Source organism: Danaus plexippus, assembly GCF_018135715.1.
Source record: "Danaus plexippus chromosome 29 unlocalized genomic scaffold, MEX_DaPlex mxdp_37, whole genome shotgun sequence".
In the NCBI taxonomy this organism is placed as follows: Eukaryota; Metazoa; Arthropoda; class Insecta; order Lepidoptera; family Nymphalidae; genus Danaus; species Danaus plexippus.
This window is the reverse complement of record NW_026869858.1, coordinates 600,117-617,473: the sequence shown is the minus strand read 5'-3', so window position 1 is coordinate 617,473 and position 17,357 is coordinate 600,117. Positions and strand designations below refer to the sequence as shown.

Sequence of the window (17,357 nt, the reverse complement as noted above, 5' to 3'; positions counted from 1 at the left end):
CAAACAAATAATATCCTTTCATAGCATATCCTGTTAGGTGGCCCTTTGGAATCATTCATGGATTAAATTTTATGAAGATAACTTCATTGCGAATACTCGACAGAAAATTTTACAACATATTTTGATAAAGAAATTTTAATATAAAATGTGCATTAATTTTATATTTCCGATGTACGGGTTACTAAACGAATGCGATATATTTTGATATCTATCAGACTATCGACCTACCCCCGTAGTTTTCATCATGAAAATCATACCAAAATTTTATTTTCTATAAATAATTTTAACAATAACGGAAAATTATGTATCGAACATGAAAACCGTCTCATATATTAATTGATTTAGCTCAAAAATTATATAACTGTACGTTGCCATTTTGTTATTTAATTAAAATTATTTCAGTGTCTGTTAAAAAATTAAATACTTTAAAAAATAAACCCATTAACCAAACTTTGAACAAAATTAAATACAACAAAAAACTTTTATGTATTTATTCAAATATAACAGAATACAATACTTTCAATTCCATAGGAATAAAACAAAATATATATATATGTGTGTGACGTACATTAGACAGAATGTAACTCTTGTATTACGATGTATGTTTGCCCATGTGACGGTTGAGCCTAGAGGTGCAAGAGAATTTCAACCCACAGTGTATACAGATAAGGCAATCTTTAGTGTGATATTTTTTATAGTGATCGTAGAACGATCGACGATCAGAGTATTTGACGTCGCAGTGGCTGCAGGCGTAGGACTTCTTGCTTCTACCGTGAACTTGGACCAAGTGGCGCTGTTTCGTCTCCCAAGTGGGAAATCTTTCTGGACATTCCATGCAGACATGCGGCATGCAATGCTTAACAGTCCTCTGGTGACAGATCTTTTCCTTCAGCGATGAGAATGTGGTTCGACATCGTCTACAATGTACCTTATATTCGTCATGATGCTTGGATTTCACGTGTTTTAATAGACCGGTGGCAGAAATGTAGCTCTTCCCGCAAAGATCACATACAAAATTCTGAAAGTGCGACACCGTGTGTTTGCTTAGCAGCAATAGCGAAGGTACATTCTTGGAGCAAACGCAACAAATCCATTCCTTGTCACCCTTCAGCTCGAAAGGTATAACACCAATCTTCGATTCCATGTGCAACGCTATCCTGTGGTCCAGCTTGAGATGGGCAGCAACAAGTTCCAAACTCTCGAAAGCTCTCGCGCATATCCTACAGTGTACGGTCGATATGTCTACCTTGACGAATTCCGCTTTCGTCAAATGCCTAAACGTTAAATCCAAATGGAAACTAGTGTGCTCTTGCTCCATGTGGGACCTGAACAAATTAGGATCCTCAAAGGTTTCGCCGCAGTACACGCACAGTATAGTGTTGATGTTGATTCGAAACGGAAGTGATGTTGTATATTTTATTATTAACTCAGCGTTCCGCCTTTCGGGGTCGTTATTTGCTAAAAAAAGAGAAAACCTTAATGTAGTCCGCTAAATATGATTATTTTTTGGTTTTTCAAGTTACATACAACGTTATTGTCCCAGGGTTAGTAACTCGCAAGGCTTTGGAAGATTCTGTTCTCCCAGTTCGCAATTAACAAAACCGAGTGTTAAATGATGCGTTATGATAGTCAGCATGTCATCGGCCAACATATCGGAAACAAATTTTTTCCGTAAAACTAATAAAAAGAAAGATCGTAATACATATAATCAATCGATTTAATAGAAGAAAAATTACAGCTATCATTATAGTAATTCTAAGTGACAACACACATGAGACTCCCACACACTAAATCTAGGCCGTGTAGCTGACGTGAGTGGACAGATGTCTCTTGTAACGGGAACGACAAATGAATTTCATGCCGCAATGTTTGCAAACGACGCAATCTTTAGAATGTTTTAGTTTGAAATGCTGGTAGTAAGCGCTACCCTTGCTGAATGTTATATTGCAGTCGGCACAGCGATCTATACGTTTGCTCTGACCGTGCTCGGTCTCCATGTGGCGCTTACGAAGCTTCCAATCGTGGAACCTCTCCGGGCATTTGGAACAGCAGTACGCCATGCAAGACTTCTCCGTTCTCCTATGCCTCTCCTTGGCCTCCATATTAGGAAAGACCTTGCCGCATCGCCTGCACGACACCTTATACTCCTGATGCTTCGAGCGCACGTGACGAAGCAGGCCTGTTGTCGCAACATAGCTTTTACCACAAAAATGACAGACATAACTCAGGAAATGGGTTATCGTATGCCTGTTTAGATGGAACAACGAAGGGCAGTTCTTGCCGCAGACGACGCAGTTAAAGAAATCCTTTCTCAGAACGTATGGCATCACGCCCAGTCTGGCGTTCAGATCTATAGCCTCATTGTGATTACTTTTCAGATGTTCCGCTATGACTTCTAAGCTGTCGAAGCGATCATCGCACAGCCTACATCTCAACTCCGTGAGGTCAGCCTTAATGAACTCTAATTTCGGTATGTTATGGAAGGCTACTTTGACGTTGAACGTCGGATGCTCATCATCCATATGCCGCCTGAACAGTTCCGGATCATCGTACAGTTCCTGGCAGTAAACGCACACAATGCACTTATCATTCACTCTGAAGGGGTAAGCGGTTGTACATTTTATTATGGTACCGGCGTTGCCTCTCGCGGGATCCGACCATTCCTCTAAAACAAAAAAGACCGCTATACCGACTGCTTTGCCAGCTAATGTTTTAAACGTCCCGAACTTTTTCCAATAACACCGTTCACCTAACACACAACGTCGTAACGTTTTGCGAACTTAATTTACAGCGTTCGTGCGAAAAGCATGTCTATTTGTAAATATCAATAGTATGGGATTCGATCAAATCCGACGGAATAAAGAAATGTGAATAATATATTTTAGGTATATATATATTTAAAATCATCTAGCTGTTAAGTGGAAGTGAAATGCTGGTTGAAATTAAAGTCTACTCCATCACAGACTTCCCAAAAAACATTGGAGTAAAACAAAAAATTACATTAAATTTCCTCCAGCAAATTAAAAAAAATAAAATAAAACAACAACTAAAGTATGGAAACATTGTCACCCCTTTGTTTCATCTTGTTCTAAAAATACATCTAACGCCAACTTACCTGTGGAGTGGAAATAACATTTACCCTAGGGTAACACGATATGAACCAATGCGTAAATTTTGTCGGGTAGATGTTATTTCCGCGGAAGTGAATACACAAAATGAAAATAGGATTATTTTATTAGGTCACAACATGTCCATACTCTAAAACCAGATCATGCAACAACAAACATTTGTCAGTTTTCCTGTTCTATATATGAAATGTTATAAGGAACGAACCTTGGTAACCGTTAAATTTAAGTAAAGTTTACAATTGGAGAAAAAAAATACTCTTTTTAAAACATATATATATATCCTCATTTCTGTTAGACGTAATCAAAAAATGGAGAACGAAAATTAGTATTGAAAACATCGAAAACAATAGCTACCTACCCTCAAGTCACATACGTTCATCAAAATATCTAATTCCTTGTAATATTTGCTATGATTCAAGCAAAATAATTTAAAATAAATCTAACACCAACGCATTTGACGTAATAATAATCGAGTAATCGAGTAATCAGAATTAAATCGAATAGAAAATCGAAACATTATCTACCGAAAATGCAGGAAACTGTAACTTATCTGTTACAGTGTGTATCTGTTTGATAAAGAGTCGAATAATTGTTATTGGTCTCACTTTAATAATAAAAATTGTAAATTTATGCAGTTCTATTGTATCACGATCAATAAATAAGCTGGCGTGGCTTGGAAACAATTTTGAACTAATAGTAATTATATTTGTTGATCATTAAAATATTTCTTCATTTTAATCTTACACACATACATGTATATATATATATATATATATATATATATATATATATATATATGTGTGTGTGTGTGTGTGCTGGTTGGCTTAATTAATAAAATATGAAGCCTTTAAATATTAACGTAACTTTCGTTACGTTACTTTTAATTAACTCCCCCTTTTAGTGATATGTGGTTATAATTATAAAATTTTTAAAATAAGTAATACAATTTCTTCCTGTAGTAAATTTTTTACAGCGACCAATTGTATGTTATGTTCATAAATCTATTAAATTTGACAGCATATTAACATCCTAACACCGGTATAATATAGAATTGAAAATAGTCCAAGGTAATGCATATTTTTAAAAAATATCATACGGTATAAAATTTAATAAAATATAGACAGAAAAGCTGACAATCATCTAAATCAGTGATGAGTTTGCACCCAAAAACAAATTCGTATATTATTTGAATGTGACCTTTACTATGTCAGACTGAAACAGAAATTACCCTTACCCCAGCATTACTCAAAATTACCCCGGCTATATTCTTTGAGAGCATACCCTCACTGATTCTACGGTAAAATGTAGAAGCCTACCTTTCTTTTTTCTCGGTTCCGGTTTCACTTTGCTAGAACTAGCGACCTCCTTTTTCAGTTTAGACTTTTTGGCTGGTGATGATTTCGTTTTGCTAGAAGATTTCCTCTTTTCAGTGACTTTGGCATTGTCCAACAGATCTAGTACATCCACAGACTCCTTTTTGGGTATTTTGCTGGCTAATTTCGTTAAGGGTTGGTCATCAACTGGAATAGAAGAGATAAATTAGTTGTTAATTGCAGAAACTTTTAGACAAAACATAAACTACACTGAGACGAAAACTTCTCATCATTCACCGAGCGGGTGCCGGGTCCATCGTTGCAGGGAGAGGAGCTTCAACAGTGCCTGGGACTTGCGACCCAGGTATAGGTTTAAGGCCCTATCTGACGCGCGTTAAACGCTCACTTCCACCGTCCAAGCTCCTCTCTCCTAACCAAATCTGAACCGAACCTTCTAGGGCTGTCTTCGAGCTATGTTCCAAGAATGAATTGATATCAGTTCTGGACAGGCCCAATTATATACATATGTATATACATTTAATTTAAATATCGTAAGGATATAAACTAATTGTATCCTAGTTGTGTGAGCAGTTTTATGAAAAAAAAAAAATCCTCAAATAAATATGTTTAGAATTTAAAAGAAACCACTAAATTTTTGGAACATATGTGATCCTAGCTTGTCCGTCGAGACAAGTCGACCTCTCATACACATCATGATAAGACAACTTCTTTATAAACGAGTAACCTCTTCCTTTTTCCTTATTACCCAACGCCATTACCCATGGAAATAGATTTACTAGGGCTGTTACTCAAAATTACCCCAGCCCTATTTTTAACAGTATACCCTCCCAAATGCTAATGTCACTTACCTATACCTACTGGTCTTATATATTACTTATTCATAACGGGATTATTTGCTTACAATTTCGTATAGTCTTCACGTGAGGGAAAATGTATGCTCGTATTTCGTTTATCATGCGTTTTTATTGATTCATATAAAAATTAATGGGCAATAAATGCAATAAAAATGTTATATATCTCTGTCTTCTTTATCTAAAACGCGATACATCATTTATCTAATTATATCATCATGTCACAGTCAGTATATACTTACGATCATCATCATCATCATCATCATCGACAAACTCCGGTGCAACGAACTCATCATCACTCATCGACTTCTCATCCTTGACACGCTCGATCTTCACTTCCTTCTCCAGTCCCAAGTCCACTATAGAAATAATATCACTTATTATTTTTAATTTTCATTTTCAAACATTTCCAACGAGACAAGATAATTTATGTAAACATAGATTATTTTCTATGACCGAAACGTATACAATGGATTTTATATAGAATATACATATATCTTTTAAGTGTCCCAACTATTTAGAACCAAAATTTAATTGCAAAATAAACGTTTTATGTATTCAGAAAGAAAAAAATTTAAATTCCGACTATAAAACATATTTTTTCCCCATGTTTTCCATACGTGTAGTGATTCATTACGTACAATACAGACAAAATCTTCCACGCGTGTAAAGCCAAGTGAATGAAAGAAATGTGCGATTTTCACCCTTTTGAAAATTGTTTAATTAAGTAAATTTTTGTGTTCGGAAACACTTTTTTTCACATAATTTCATGTAACATTAGTAATGGTAAAAACTTTTTTCAATCAAATAAAAATATCATTAACAGTGAAATCATTAGCTGATCAGAGAATTTGTAGTGGAACACTTAAAAATGTCTTGTTCTTTTTATCTCACTAAACAGTAAACATCAGCTCTTAAGCCACAGATTAATGTACACAAGAAACATATTTTCGGCTTTATCTTTGCAAACTTCAAATGTTACATCACAAAAGGTCCATCTCAATGATGCACTCACCGTCAACATCCGTAGCCACTGGGTCCAAGTACTGTGTGAAGCTCCGCTCGCACTCAGTGACTTGACGCTTGAAGTCGGCTGCATCCCTTAATCTAGAGATGCAAGGCTCGCAGATCAGACGACTGTTGCTGTTCGGCCCACCAGATTGTGAGTACGAAATCTATTTTATGAAAGAGACCAAGGTCGGAATTAGTTGGCGTTCTTGGGACCCTTACATATAAGACCTCCTACTTTCATTGTCCTTTCAGAACCGTAACTTATATATAGCATGCAAATGCAGCATTTATTTAGAGATTAATAATTCATTTTATAATAAAATTATATATATATATATATATTGTGTAAAGCAAAAATTTTATTAGCTTCAATCTTAACATCCATCTATCACATGTCACATTACAAGCAGAGAGAGCGGGAAATTGCCAACTGACAAGAAAGAGACAACAACAAAAAAGGAATGTGAGTAACTAACATTCTGTCATTTGTGCAAATTGCTCCATGGCATTTGTGATTTAAATTAATATTTGACAAAAAATTTTAATAAGCAAACAATAAGCATTATTGTATATCCCATATTTTTATATTGAAATTAATATATACTAATTGGGATAACCTTTTTTTAAACACCATTATCATTTCTCTGATTAATAATTCAAGTTACGAAATAGGATTTTCACACCCAAAAAAGAAATGAATATTTCCAATTAAATTCCTACTAAATGGAAAACAGCGTCCCTAGCCTCATGGCTACATCACAGCAAGCGAAATCAATAATGACCTTGCCATTTCTTAAAATCTATATAATTTTCTGCAGCTAAAGAATCATTCAGATCATAATCTGTCTATGCCTAACCTTGAATCATCTTACTAATATTATAAACAAATTTCCGAGTATGTATATATTTTGTAGCCTTTTCACAAATAACTGCTTGATTGATTTCGATTAAACTTTATAGTTATGGGGTCGGACAAAAGTAAGATATAGGCTATAATATAAATTGGAATTCTGTATTGTTCTTGCGGATATATGGGATAAATCGCTTATACAATGGATATCGAATGACCAACTACCTACTACTACCACTCTGATGTAATCCTGCAGGAGATAAACCAAATCATGCTATAAATCATATCTTATCTTAAGTTGAATCTACATAACTGTGAAGTTTCATGAAAATCTGTTAAGCAGTGTCATCAATAAACATTCACACATCAATACACATATCCATATATCCACAAATTTTCACATATATATATATATACATATTTGTAGAATTAATATAGTAAAAAAAATAGGATAAAATATTAGGTATATAATTAAATAGATTATAACATGGTCATAACAGTAAATAGGTACATAGCATATCACAGCTCACAGCTCTTGATTGTTGCAAAATGAATAGAGATTCCAATAAATTCTGATTGTAAGCAAAATGGAAATATTCTAATTTAGTAATAAAATTACGTTACTTAGAAGATGCTAAACAATTAATATGATTGCTGGTAAGATTTTGGTGTATAATTTTTATCCCTATATATTATTGGGTGTCCCAAAATTAACGCAAGATTGTGTTAATTTTGATTAAAGATAATCTTGCGTTAATTTTGGGACCCCAATATAATCATGCTCTTTGATAGGACACCAGAATACAAAGTGCTAAATGAGATATATGTGCATATTTTTATATATGTAAACAATCTTAACACATTAAAATTTACGTTTGTAAAGAGCTTGAGATAGTTAACTCGCGTGACATGTTTGCAAGGTAAGCCTTTGATATAACAATAAGGCCTATTATTTGAATGAAACATCACTGGTTTTTATATTGGACTTCATGATGTGCATTAAATAATAAAGATGAGATACCTCATAAGTTAAGGCGTAACAAACTACTAAACTATCGCGTCTGTTACTAAGGATGTATGTATTTTTTGTTATTTTCATTTTTAATAATAGTTTTTTATAAATACAAAAGTTATCATTATCATAATATTACAACGCTCATAATCACGTAAATCAATAAATATTCAGTTGCAATTCTCAGTTGATGTTTCATATAAGTCGTCGATTCAAAAATTATTGATTATATAACACAACCAAATGAAAATGCACCAAGCGTTTTGGCCGTGCTTATAAAATATCGCATCCCTAATTTGGCCGGTTAATATTAAGGCAATAGTGTAAAATGGACGCCATGTTAGACCAGATACAAAAGAAAACAAACTCACATTCAAATCGAAAGTTTCCAATAGCATTTCCGCATAAACTTCTCGCTTTCCCATCCAAAAATATTCCGTCGAAATGTCCTTATAACATCCTTCAGCGAGGCAACATCTGCACACAGTTGGCCCCGGTCGCCATTCAGTTGTTTTAGCTTCCATTTCTCCCACAATTATCACTTCTCACATATAATATAACTTACATATTACCATATCTAAACTATAATACACTTAGTCCATATTTAATTTACAACATCGTGATTAAAATAGCGTAGCGACGCCATCCAGCCTTTGATAAAGCGGACTGAGAAGTGCGAACTGCGAAGTGTGATCTCTAAAGCGTCAAGCGTCTTGAAATAGTGATGGACGGACAGAAAGTTAAAATCGATATTATAGGCTAACATAACTAGAACCTTTTAATACACTGTACTAAAGATTGACTTGCCGACTTAGTTAAGTTAGTATATCTACATTATAATACAGTTTTCATTTGTACTATATAATTATATTTAAAAAAATCATAGCTTAAAGTTATCTAAAATATGAACGAGACAAAATTTTATTTATAAGTCGATAAAAAAACCGCTAAGAAAAACGATATAATATAATCGATTTTATTAAATATCTAATATCTATACGCCAGTACTAGAATGTCAATAAACAAACAGTACAGTCGTCCTTGACATTGATAGATACTTATTAGATCACAATAAATAATATTTTTAAAAATATACTAAGATGTTTGAATAATTATTTATATATTTTTTGTTATGTTTTGCTATTTTTTATTGTAAAAATATAACTAAAACCTTTTTTAAAATCATTAAATAAACGTTTTGCTTCCATTCGACAAAATCCTTCGTAATTTCTCCACACAGATCACAAGATTGTAGTTCGTCCAACAAATAGAAACGTTGACATTGGCAGCATGTTCCACGATTCCAGTACGAACGAAGCCATAGCATTAAAAAGTAATTGTTGTATTTGAGTTAAGTAAATTTATGTTTTTAAGATGAATATTTAAATTAGTGTCATTAGTAAGAGCCCTGTAATGAACTGAAAAACACATAGATTGTGAAGAGAAGTTTAGAGAAGAAATAAATATAATCCTATACGTTTTTTCCGAAAAAATGGTTCCAGGTACTGATAAGTTTTAAAAAATATTATCTCATACTTGAAAATAAATTTTATTTGTATACATAAATTTATTCCTTTAATATATTAACATAGTTTTTGAATGTCCAAAAAACCGAGCTATATAGTAGAGCTTATAAAAAAGTTAATATTATATGTAGGTATATAATGCAATTTTTTTTATATACAAATATTAATGATATAAAACTTACAACAGTTTTATTTAAAAAAAAATCCAAAGGTTATGTCGCGCAATCTTGTATATTTTATTCGTACAAATAGGCCTAAAATTCAAAGTAATAAGAATCTTAGCATTTTATTAAAGAAATAATTTATTTCAATATTTAATATACGACTATAATGGTATTAGATTAAACGGTTTAAAACAACACAATCATCATCATCATCATCATCATCAGCCTATCGGAGCCCACTGCTGAGCAAAGGCCTCTTCTCACATGGAGAAGGTTAGAGCATTAATCACCACGCTCGCTCAAGGCGGATTGGCGATTTCAATCATATAATTTGAAATTACAAGACCAGGTTTCCTCACGATGTTTTTTCCTTCAACGTCTGCCAGTGGTGTCTGAATACTCTTAGAAAGTCCATATGACTCGGGAAAGATCACATTGGTACTTGCCAGGTTTCGAACCCGCGCCCTCACGTATGAGAGGCGGTCCTTTTAACCTCCAGGCCACCATTACTTCTACAACACAATACTCTAATTTTATTCTGTTCTTTACGCTTACCTTTGGAAAACATTCAACTGTAATGAGACAACTGATAGATTCTATTTGAATTTTAATTGATCAATTTATTCAATAGTTTTGAATTGAAGCTGTGAATGTTATTCAGAAACTTTATAATTTAAATAAAACTAATGTATTTCGGATATACTACGCGAATTTTTATTATTTTAAAACTACATAATTCCGACGTTTCGGCTACTTTTCAGCGACCGTGATCACGGGCAGACGAGATGTGAATGTCAGCTTTATAATTACCAAATCTTTCCGTCATATCTATAATTAAATTAATAATACAGAAAAACACAGGTTAAGGATCATTAGGATAGCATATCGAAAACACCCTTACAAAAAGTTTGACATGATCACATAATCTACGTCGATACTTACTATCGTCGATACTAGTATTTGAATTAAACTAAGTTTATTCGATATTACGCCTTTTTTTATTATTAAATATACTGTCCTTTCATCTCGTCTGTCAATGATCACGGTTGATGTAAAGGCACTGAAACGTCGCGATCGTGTAGATATGAAATAATAAAAAAATCCTAGTATCCGAGAAACTTAGTTTAAGTTAAAATTGTGCACGTGAAAATCTTAGATGTCATGACACTATCATTTGCTTAGACTAATGAATGTGGCAATCCACACTTTTGGAAAAGATATTAACCGCTCAGCCGTATATTCGATTCAGTGTTACTGTTTCCTTTAGAGAGCATGTATTATGCGAAGTTGATTTATCCTGTTACGATTAGCAAATAAAAAAAAATTATTTCTTAAAATAATCAAATAATTTTCTAAAGAACAATGAAAATGTATAATAAAAATAAAAAGTACATGAAAAAGTCGGTCTGTGTGACACAACAATATATTTTATATATAAGTTTTGTTATTACAAATAGATATTCTGTTCTTTCTACTATAATTTTCTTAGATAAAACTTATACAGCTGAACTTTTAATGAAGATTTAATAAATCAATTGTTTTTTTTTAATACTCGTATGTATTGAATGATCTCAAAATCAAAGCATTCAAAGGTGTAATTCTTATAACAATCACGCCATGGAGTAATTATAACATACAAGAATATAAATGAAATTGTCTTTATTGATTATTAATCTAACTAGATTTAAATATGATATAATAAACAAAATATGATATCTGTTCATACGTTTCATTCAAATCGATTTAAGAATCGATGCTAGATTCATACTAATTTAAATAGGGCAACCATCGTCTAACAAATGTCAAACTCTAAAAATACATTTCAAAATATTGAAGTTTTATTTGTTATTTATATATTTATTGAACGTGTAATGTAAGGTGTAGTTATTAGTTAATAAAATGTACATTATTACAAGAAAGGGCCCTCTTTACGACCCGGGGTTGTGTAGATGTTGCGGTGCAATAAAGAAATGTCGCTTACTGAATGTGGAATACGAATGGCAGGGTCGAAAAGAAATTTATTCCGATTTATTTGTGGATTGTTTTGGACTATTGGTTAGCACTTGTATAGTTACAAATTATTTTCCCAAATGTTACTGGAACATATATATTAAACTTCATATACAAACTCTTTTGATATAAAACGTAAACTGTGAGGCTGTATACGTAAACTACTAGTATAGTCTGCTTTAAAATAGGTCCGCAGCTGTATATAACATACTTTGTCTCTTATTGTTATAATAAAAAAAAATTAAATTGTCTTTTATGTCTAACTCTCGTTGATTAATTTTAATATAATGACTGTTTTTGTAGCTATCACATCTAGATGGAGAGGCGAAGGAGCGTCTGATCTGCGCCACCTGTGTCTCCCGGCTTAGAGAGGCGAGTACATTTCGGCAACAGGTGCTACAATGTGAAGAAATTCTGTTACGAACCAAGATACAAAGTGAAGGTGCGCTATTTTTGAACACATTCAAATATTATTTAAAATTAAATCGCTTACAGAATTACCGTAACTTTTTTTTCTGTTCGTCCTATTTAACATCATCAAAACAATGAAACATTAAAAAATAATGATAACAGTGTTGCAACTCCTCGTATATATTTTTAATATTCTCTTGTGCATGGCAATGCTTATTTAAATTTATCATTCCTATATACTATTCATTTTTTATATAATCGAATTTTACTCGCAGAGAATCTTTAACCCACCTTTTTGGTATTAACTATGCGCCATAAGTTGTATACAAACCATTATAAATACAATTTTCTAGTTTCAAATAAAACTTCTTCTTCCTGGCAATTTATCCTAGCATTAGCCAGGGTCTGCCTTCCCGCTCGAACTCTTCCACTTTGCATGCTCTTTAAAAACTTCATCTTCAAATCTTGATCCAAATAAAACTATCATTCATAATATATGTACAGTGCTGAGCATCGAGGCTGAATGACGGAGTCTAATATAATGTTACCTACATTGTACTCGACATCATATTATTTAATTCCGAGCAGGCGTGACAAATATATTACATGATTTAAATTGGAACAAATCTTTGTCTATGGTAATAAATAAATTATATTGTGTACATCATCAGGTGATAGTGACTTGGATTGCGTAAAAATTGAAGCTGAAATTAAGACGGAATGCCTGATGACCTCTAATGAAGATACCAACGATCATAATGACGGTAAGAACAAGAGAAAGATTTTAACTATACTAAAGAGGTTATATATATCTCTGTTATATAATGCCGTAAATAATTTTTTTTTATTATTATTTTGTATGATATTAAGACTTTTTGGTAAACAAAATTTTAGTCTTTTGTTTCGACTTTGGTTACAACAATCTCGATCAGGGAGGAGATATTTATCTGGTAAATTATATAATAAATTAAGCTGGACGTATCGGAGAAAATGTAATATTTTTTTAAATTTTTGTTGTATAGAAAATAATGAAAATGTTTTAGTGTACGAACAAAATGAATTGCTTGATGAGATCTAAGATTTTCGCGAGTATTCATTTAAATGAAACCACACCTCGTCCGCCCGTGATCACGGTTGCTGCGAAGTAACCGAAACGTCGGGATTATGTAGTTTTTAAATAATAAAATCCGCGTAGTAAATCCGAATAACACTAGTTTCATTTAAATGAATTGCTCTTTAAATTTTAATAATGAAGGCATGATACATGGATGCTGTGCTAGGATTCAAAAGTCGATGAACAAAGACAAATCCTTGCATGTGCTGGTTCAAATCCAGCACAAGTAATTAATCATATTATACAGTACTATATACATGATCAAATTTATCGGCTATATTTTTATACTGGTTACAAGATAAGTCGAGGTGAAGACACGATGGCTCAAATTTTTGAATGACTGGGCCGCGTTACCCCAGAGGTCATGGGATCAAATACTTCTCGTGCAAATAGAATTTTAAAGTTAATTTTTTGCCTCAGATATATCTTTTTGGAAATTCATTTGCTGTCGCTGTGTTTATTATGATTTTTTTTTTAATATTTTCTTCATTTTTATTGTCTTATTTGAGTTGTTGTAGCTTCTTTATTGAGACCGTCAAAGTCTAGTGCTTGTTATGCATACCTTTGTATAGAGGGATTCGTGAATGAACAAGGTCTTTAAAGTTAGAATTCGCGATGACTGTTCAGTGATAATATATTACCCAAATCCGCCATTTTTGAGGCCTAATATCTGTGATCAGATTCTTATATATATATATATATTTTCAATCTAGGAAACTTCTAGATTACATAAATAATTTTCTTCAGTCATAGATGATATTAAGCCTGAAAATAAAAAAAGAAAGTCCGTGAGGCAGAAGTTGAAGAAGAGAAGAAAGGAGGACGATCGAGACGTAAGGGAAGAAGATCTATACAATAGCAGAAGAATCAGCGAGAGACTGAAAGAGCTCGTTAATGTCGGTAAGTTAAAATTGTTAAGGAAAATTAGGAAATATTTGTAAATACGGACCATAATACCTTCTTGAGCATTTCACGCCCCAACTCTTTTTTTCTTTCGCCCTGATCTTTTGGAATTTTTACGAAAGTATAATGTATATATATATAACATTTCATTTTACTGTATATGATTCATAAGGCAGGCTTTTAAATGTACCCTCAACCAAAATTATTGTAATTTCTTATTATAAGTGAACTTTTGTGTTCTTTATGAGAAATAAATGTCTTTAAACCGAACCGATATATATTATAGGTTTTTGGTACTGTCATATATTTTGACAATATCACTTTGAAGCAGGTCTATGTATCAGATATTAACTTTAAGACCAGCGATACATGGTTTTGAACCTGTTGCCAAATCCGTCTAACTCATCGTATTAACGTTTTATCTATTGAGATACAGCCCTATAGTATAATGTTTTCACAGAATCAACATAGAATTCCTTTTATTAAATAAATTAATTTCGTCTCGGGGCTGGCAATGATTTTTTAATACAACCAACAAAGGCGAAGAAATCGCTTCGCTGGTGTTACAAGGTGGACATTGATTACAGATCTGGCTGAAAAATCAACGCAAGCCCACAACGGTTACAAATTGGACAATTCTACGCCGTACGCTAATATCGTCACGATAGTCGAAAACTCCTACGCGTGTCCCTTCGAGACGTCCTTCAGCGATTACTTCTGTGTGTATTGCAGACATCTATTCACTGACCCGAACAAACTAAGAGAACATACCCTCAATCACGATCCGCTGACCTTCAAGGAGGTCCTCTCAAATAGCGCCAACAACAAGAAAGTCCAAATAGACATGTTCCGAATAGACTGCAGGTTGTGCCCACAGGTTATAAACGATTTCGAAACGCTGAGAGATCATTTGAACAGCTCGCATCAGATAAAATTGAATCTAGTGTCGAACGAGTTCCTTAAATTTAGACTGACTTCCGGTTCGATAGCGTGCACGGAGTGCGGCACCAGCTTCAGCTTCTTCCACGCCTTGAAGAAGCACATGGCGGAGCACTTCGGGACGTGCATATGCGATGTATGCGGCGCGCATTACTTCGAAGAGCGCATGCTTGTGTTGCACCAGAAAACCCACCAAAAGAACGAGGAGTGCTTCACTTGCAAGGAGTGCGGGAAGAATTTCAAGTCCAAATACTCGAGATATATCCACATAGCGAGGCTCCACAAGAAGGAAGCGGCTTACCAGTGCAGCAAGTGCGACGAAGTGTTCTTCTCGTACAGCTTGAGATACCGGCACATGATAGACGTCCACGGCGAGGAGAGGACCTTCCAATGCGAGCAATGCGACCGAGCTTACGACAGCAGGAAGTCCTTGCGGGAGCACAACAGACGTTTCCATCTCAAAATCCTCAAACATCAGTGCGAGTTGTGCGACAAAAGATTCTATCTGCCGTCGAGACTGAAAGAGCACATGGCCAGCCACACCGGAGAGAGGAACTTCCGCTGCGAGTACTGCGGGAAGAGCTACCCGAGGCTGCGGGGTCTGAAGGTCCACATGCAGTCGCACAGCAGCGACAAGAAATTCAAATGCGTTATGTGCGAGGCGTCCTTCACCCAGAACGTGAATCTGAAAAATCATATCAAGAGACAGCACCAAAGCCTGGAATTAGACGATTACAACGACTGATAGGGATGTCCGTTACGGCAACATTTACGTAATAGTACACAAACTCTTTGGTGTCCTCAAATAAAATATTTATGTGTAATCATAATCGAGTCGCTGGGAGACAAAATTATAAAAATCACTACAAAATCATATCCCCCGCGTATTAATTTACTCAAATGAGACGTTGAAATTTCAAAGGAGCTATGTTAGTGTCTTATCTGTTGCTGGTTTTAAAAGAGCTTGAATAATTAAATTATCGGTATTTTTTTTAATCCGAGCAAAAAACTTGATCTGGCAACCCCAATTTATTTTTATCACATAACATATTGCAAACTAAGGTCTATTTTATCGATAAAAAAATATTATGATGAGTAAATTGTATATTCAACAGGTCACGTATAGAAATATGTAAATAGTGTATATTATAAATAAAATAAAATAAGATTTGATGATTCCTATTTATTATCTATAGAAATAAATTGTAAACATTTTTGAACGTATTTATTTTATCCAAAAGTCCCCTTATATTTTAATGTCAGTTTTACATTTTTTTATACAGTATTAATCTCCTGTATTTGCATCTCATTGAATTTGTGTTTTAGATCTACTAACAAAGTTCCTAATGTGACTTTAGTCGAGACTAAAATTTTATCCCATTCAAAAGTCAAACCCGGATCGTGTCTCCTCCATCCCACACGACACTGGCAGAATATATTGTGCACGTCTTTGCACAGATGAAGACCTATTATAAACCAACAACAACAATATTTTAATTATTATTTTTTACTTAATCAAAACTATAAAATTCACTCGTAAGATATTTCGCATAAAGTGACTTGAGGAGTCACTGTACGCGAAAATATTTCATTTAAAGTAAATCATAAGATCAATAAAGCATTTTTACAGAAATATTTCGATATGAGATTTATATTCACTTTAATATCACCTCAATTTGGGTTTCCAATTTGAATACGCTGAAAATATAAGTTAAGCTAATCAACTTAAATTACTTTTGTTAACAATGTTAGTAAATTTAATCTGTGGAAAAAAGTTATTTATGATTGAAACACTCTATAGTTCTTAGTAATAAAATTAATATACACAATGTATTTGCACACGATAAATCTCTACGAGTATTAGAGAGGTATTTAAAGGAAAAGTGCACTACTACTACTGCTCAATTATATATTACAATCGATTAAAAAATGATAATCGATATCATTAATTAGTTTTTTTTCTTCTAATTTTTCAATCTTTTTACGCCTAATTTACTTTTAAAGAAAACAATGAACACAAACTTACTTATTCTTGAAAATATACAACATTATAGATAAACAATTAAATCAATATTTTTTAAATAACTTAAGTATCAAGAATAAA

At 33.4% G+C, this 17,357-nt stretch overlaps 2 protein-coding genes across 3 annotated transcripts; one reads left to right on the top strand and one right to left on the bottom strand.

Moving 5' to 3' along the window:
- Window positions 1-476: 476 nt before the first annotated feature.
- LOC116777031 (zinc finger protein 555-like) lies at window positions 477-8,887 on the bottom strand. Its single transcript, XM_061529141.1, has 6 exons — window positions 8,558-8,887; window positions 6,329-6,488; window positions 5,556-5,672; window positions 4,445-4,648; window positions 1,982-2,665; window positions 477-1,458 (listed from the first exon to the last, which is right to left on the bottom strand). Exons 1-6 carry the CDS (start codon window positions 8,708-8,710, stop codon window positions 593-595), a joined length of 2,184 nt encoding a protein of 727 aa, XP_061385125.1. The 5' UTR covers window positions 8,711-8,887; the 3' UTR covers window positions 477-592.
- Window positions 8,888-11,683: 2,796 nt separating this feature from the next.
- LOC116777043 (oocyte zinc finger protein XlCOF6-like) lies at window positions 11,684-16,469 on the top strand. Of its 2 annotated transcripts, none has more exons than XM_061529130.1 (5): window positions 11,684-11,931; window positions 12,190-12,328; window positions 12,969-13,061; window positions 14,165-14,311; window positions 14,902-16,469. In XM_061529130.1, exons 1-5 carry the CDS (start codon window positions 11,776-11,778, stop codon window positions 15,996-15,998), a joined length of 1,632 nt encoding a protein of 543 aa, XP_061385114.1. In that variant the 5' UTR covers window positions 11,684-11,775; the 3' UTR covers window positions 15,999-16,469. The 2 variants fall into 2 exon arrangements, with proteins under 2 accessions (XP_061385114.1, XP_032526290.2); XM_032670399.2 differs by having other exon boundaries at window positions 14,159-14,311.
- The last annotated feature ends 888 nt before the right edge of the window (window positions 16,470-17,357 follow it).

Bases quoted from the DNA above. Each gene is read 5' to 3' on its own strand.
- LOC116777031 (XM_061529141.1), bottom strand. From the start codon at position 8,710: ATGGAAGCTAAAACAACTGAATGGCGACCGGGGCCAACTGTGTGCAGA. The intron at 4,649-5,555 runs GTAAGTATATAC...CTTCTATTCCAG, and splicing joins TGATGATGATGATGATGATC to TTGATGACCAACCCTTAACG. The intron at 1,459-1,981 runs GTCAGAGCAAAC...CTCTTTTTTTAG, and splicing joins CCACATGGAGACCGAGCACG to CAAATAACGACCCCGAAAGG.
- LOC116777043 (XM_032670399.2), top strand. From the start codon at position 11,776: ATGTACATTATTACAAGAAAGGGCCCTCTTTACGACCCGGGGTTGTGT. The intron at 12,329-12,968 runs GTGCGCTATTTT...GTACATCATCAG, and splicing joins AACCAAGATACAAAGTGAAG to GTGATAGTGACTTGGATTGC. The intron at 14,312-14,901 runs GTAAGTTAAAAT...CATTGATTACAG, and splicing joins GAAAGAGCTCGTTAATGTCG to ATCTGGCTGAAAAATCAACG.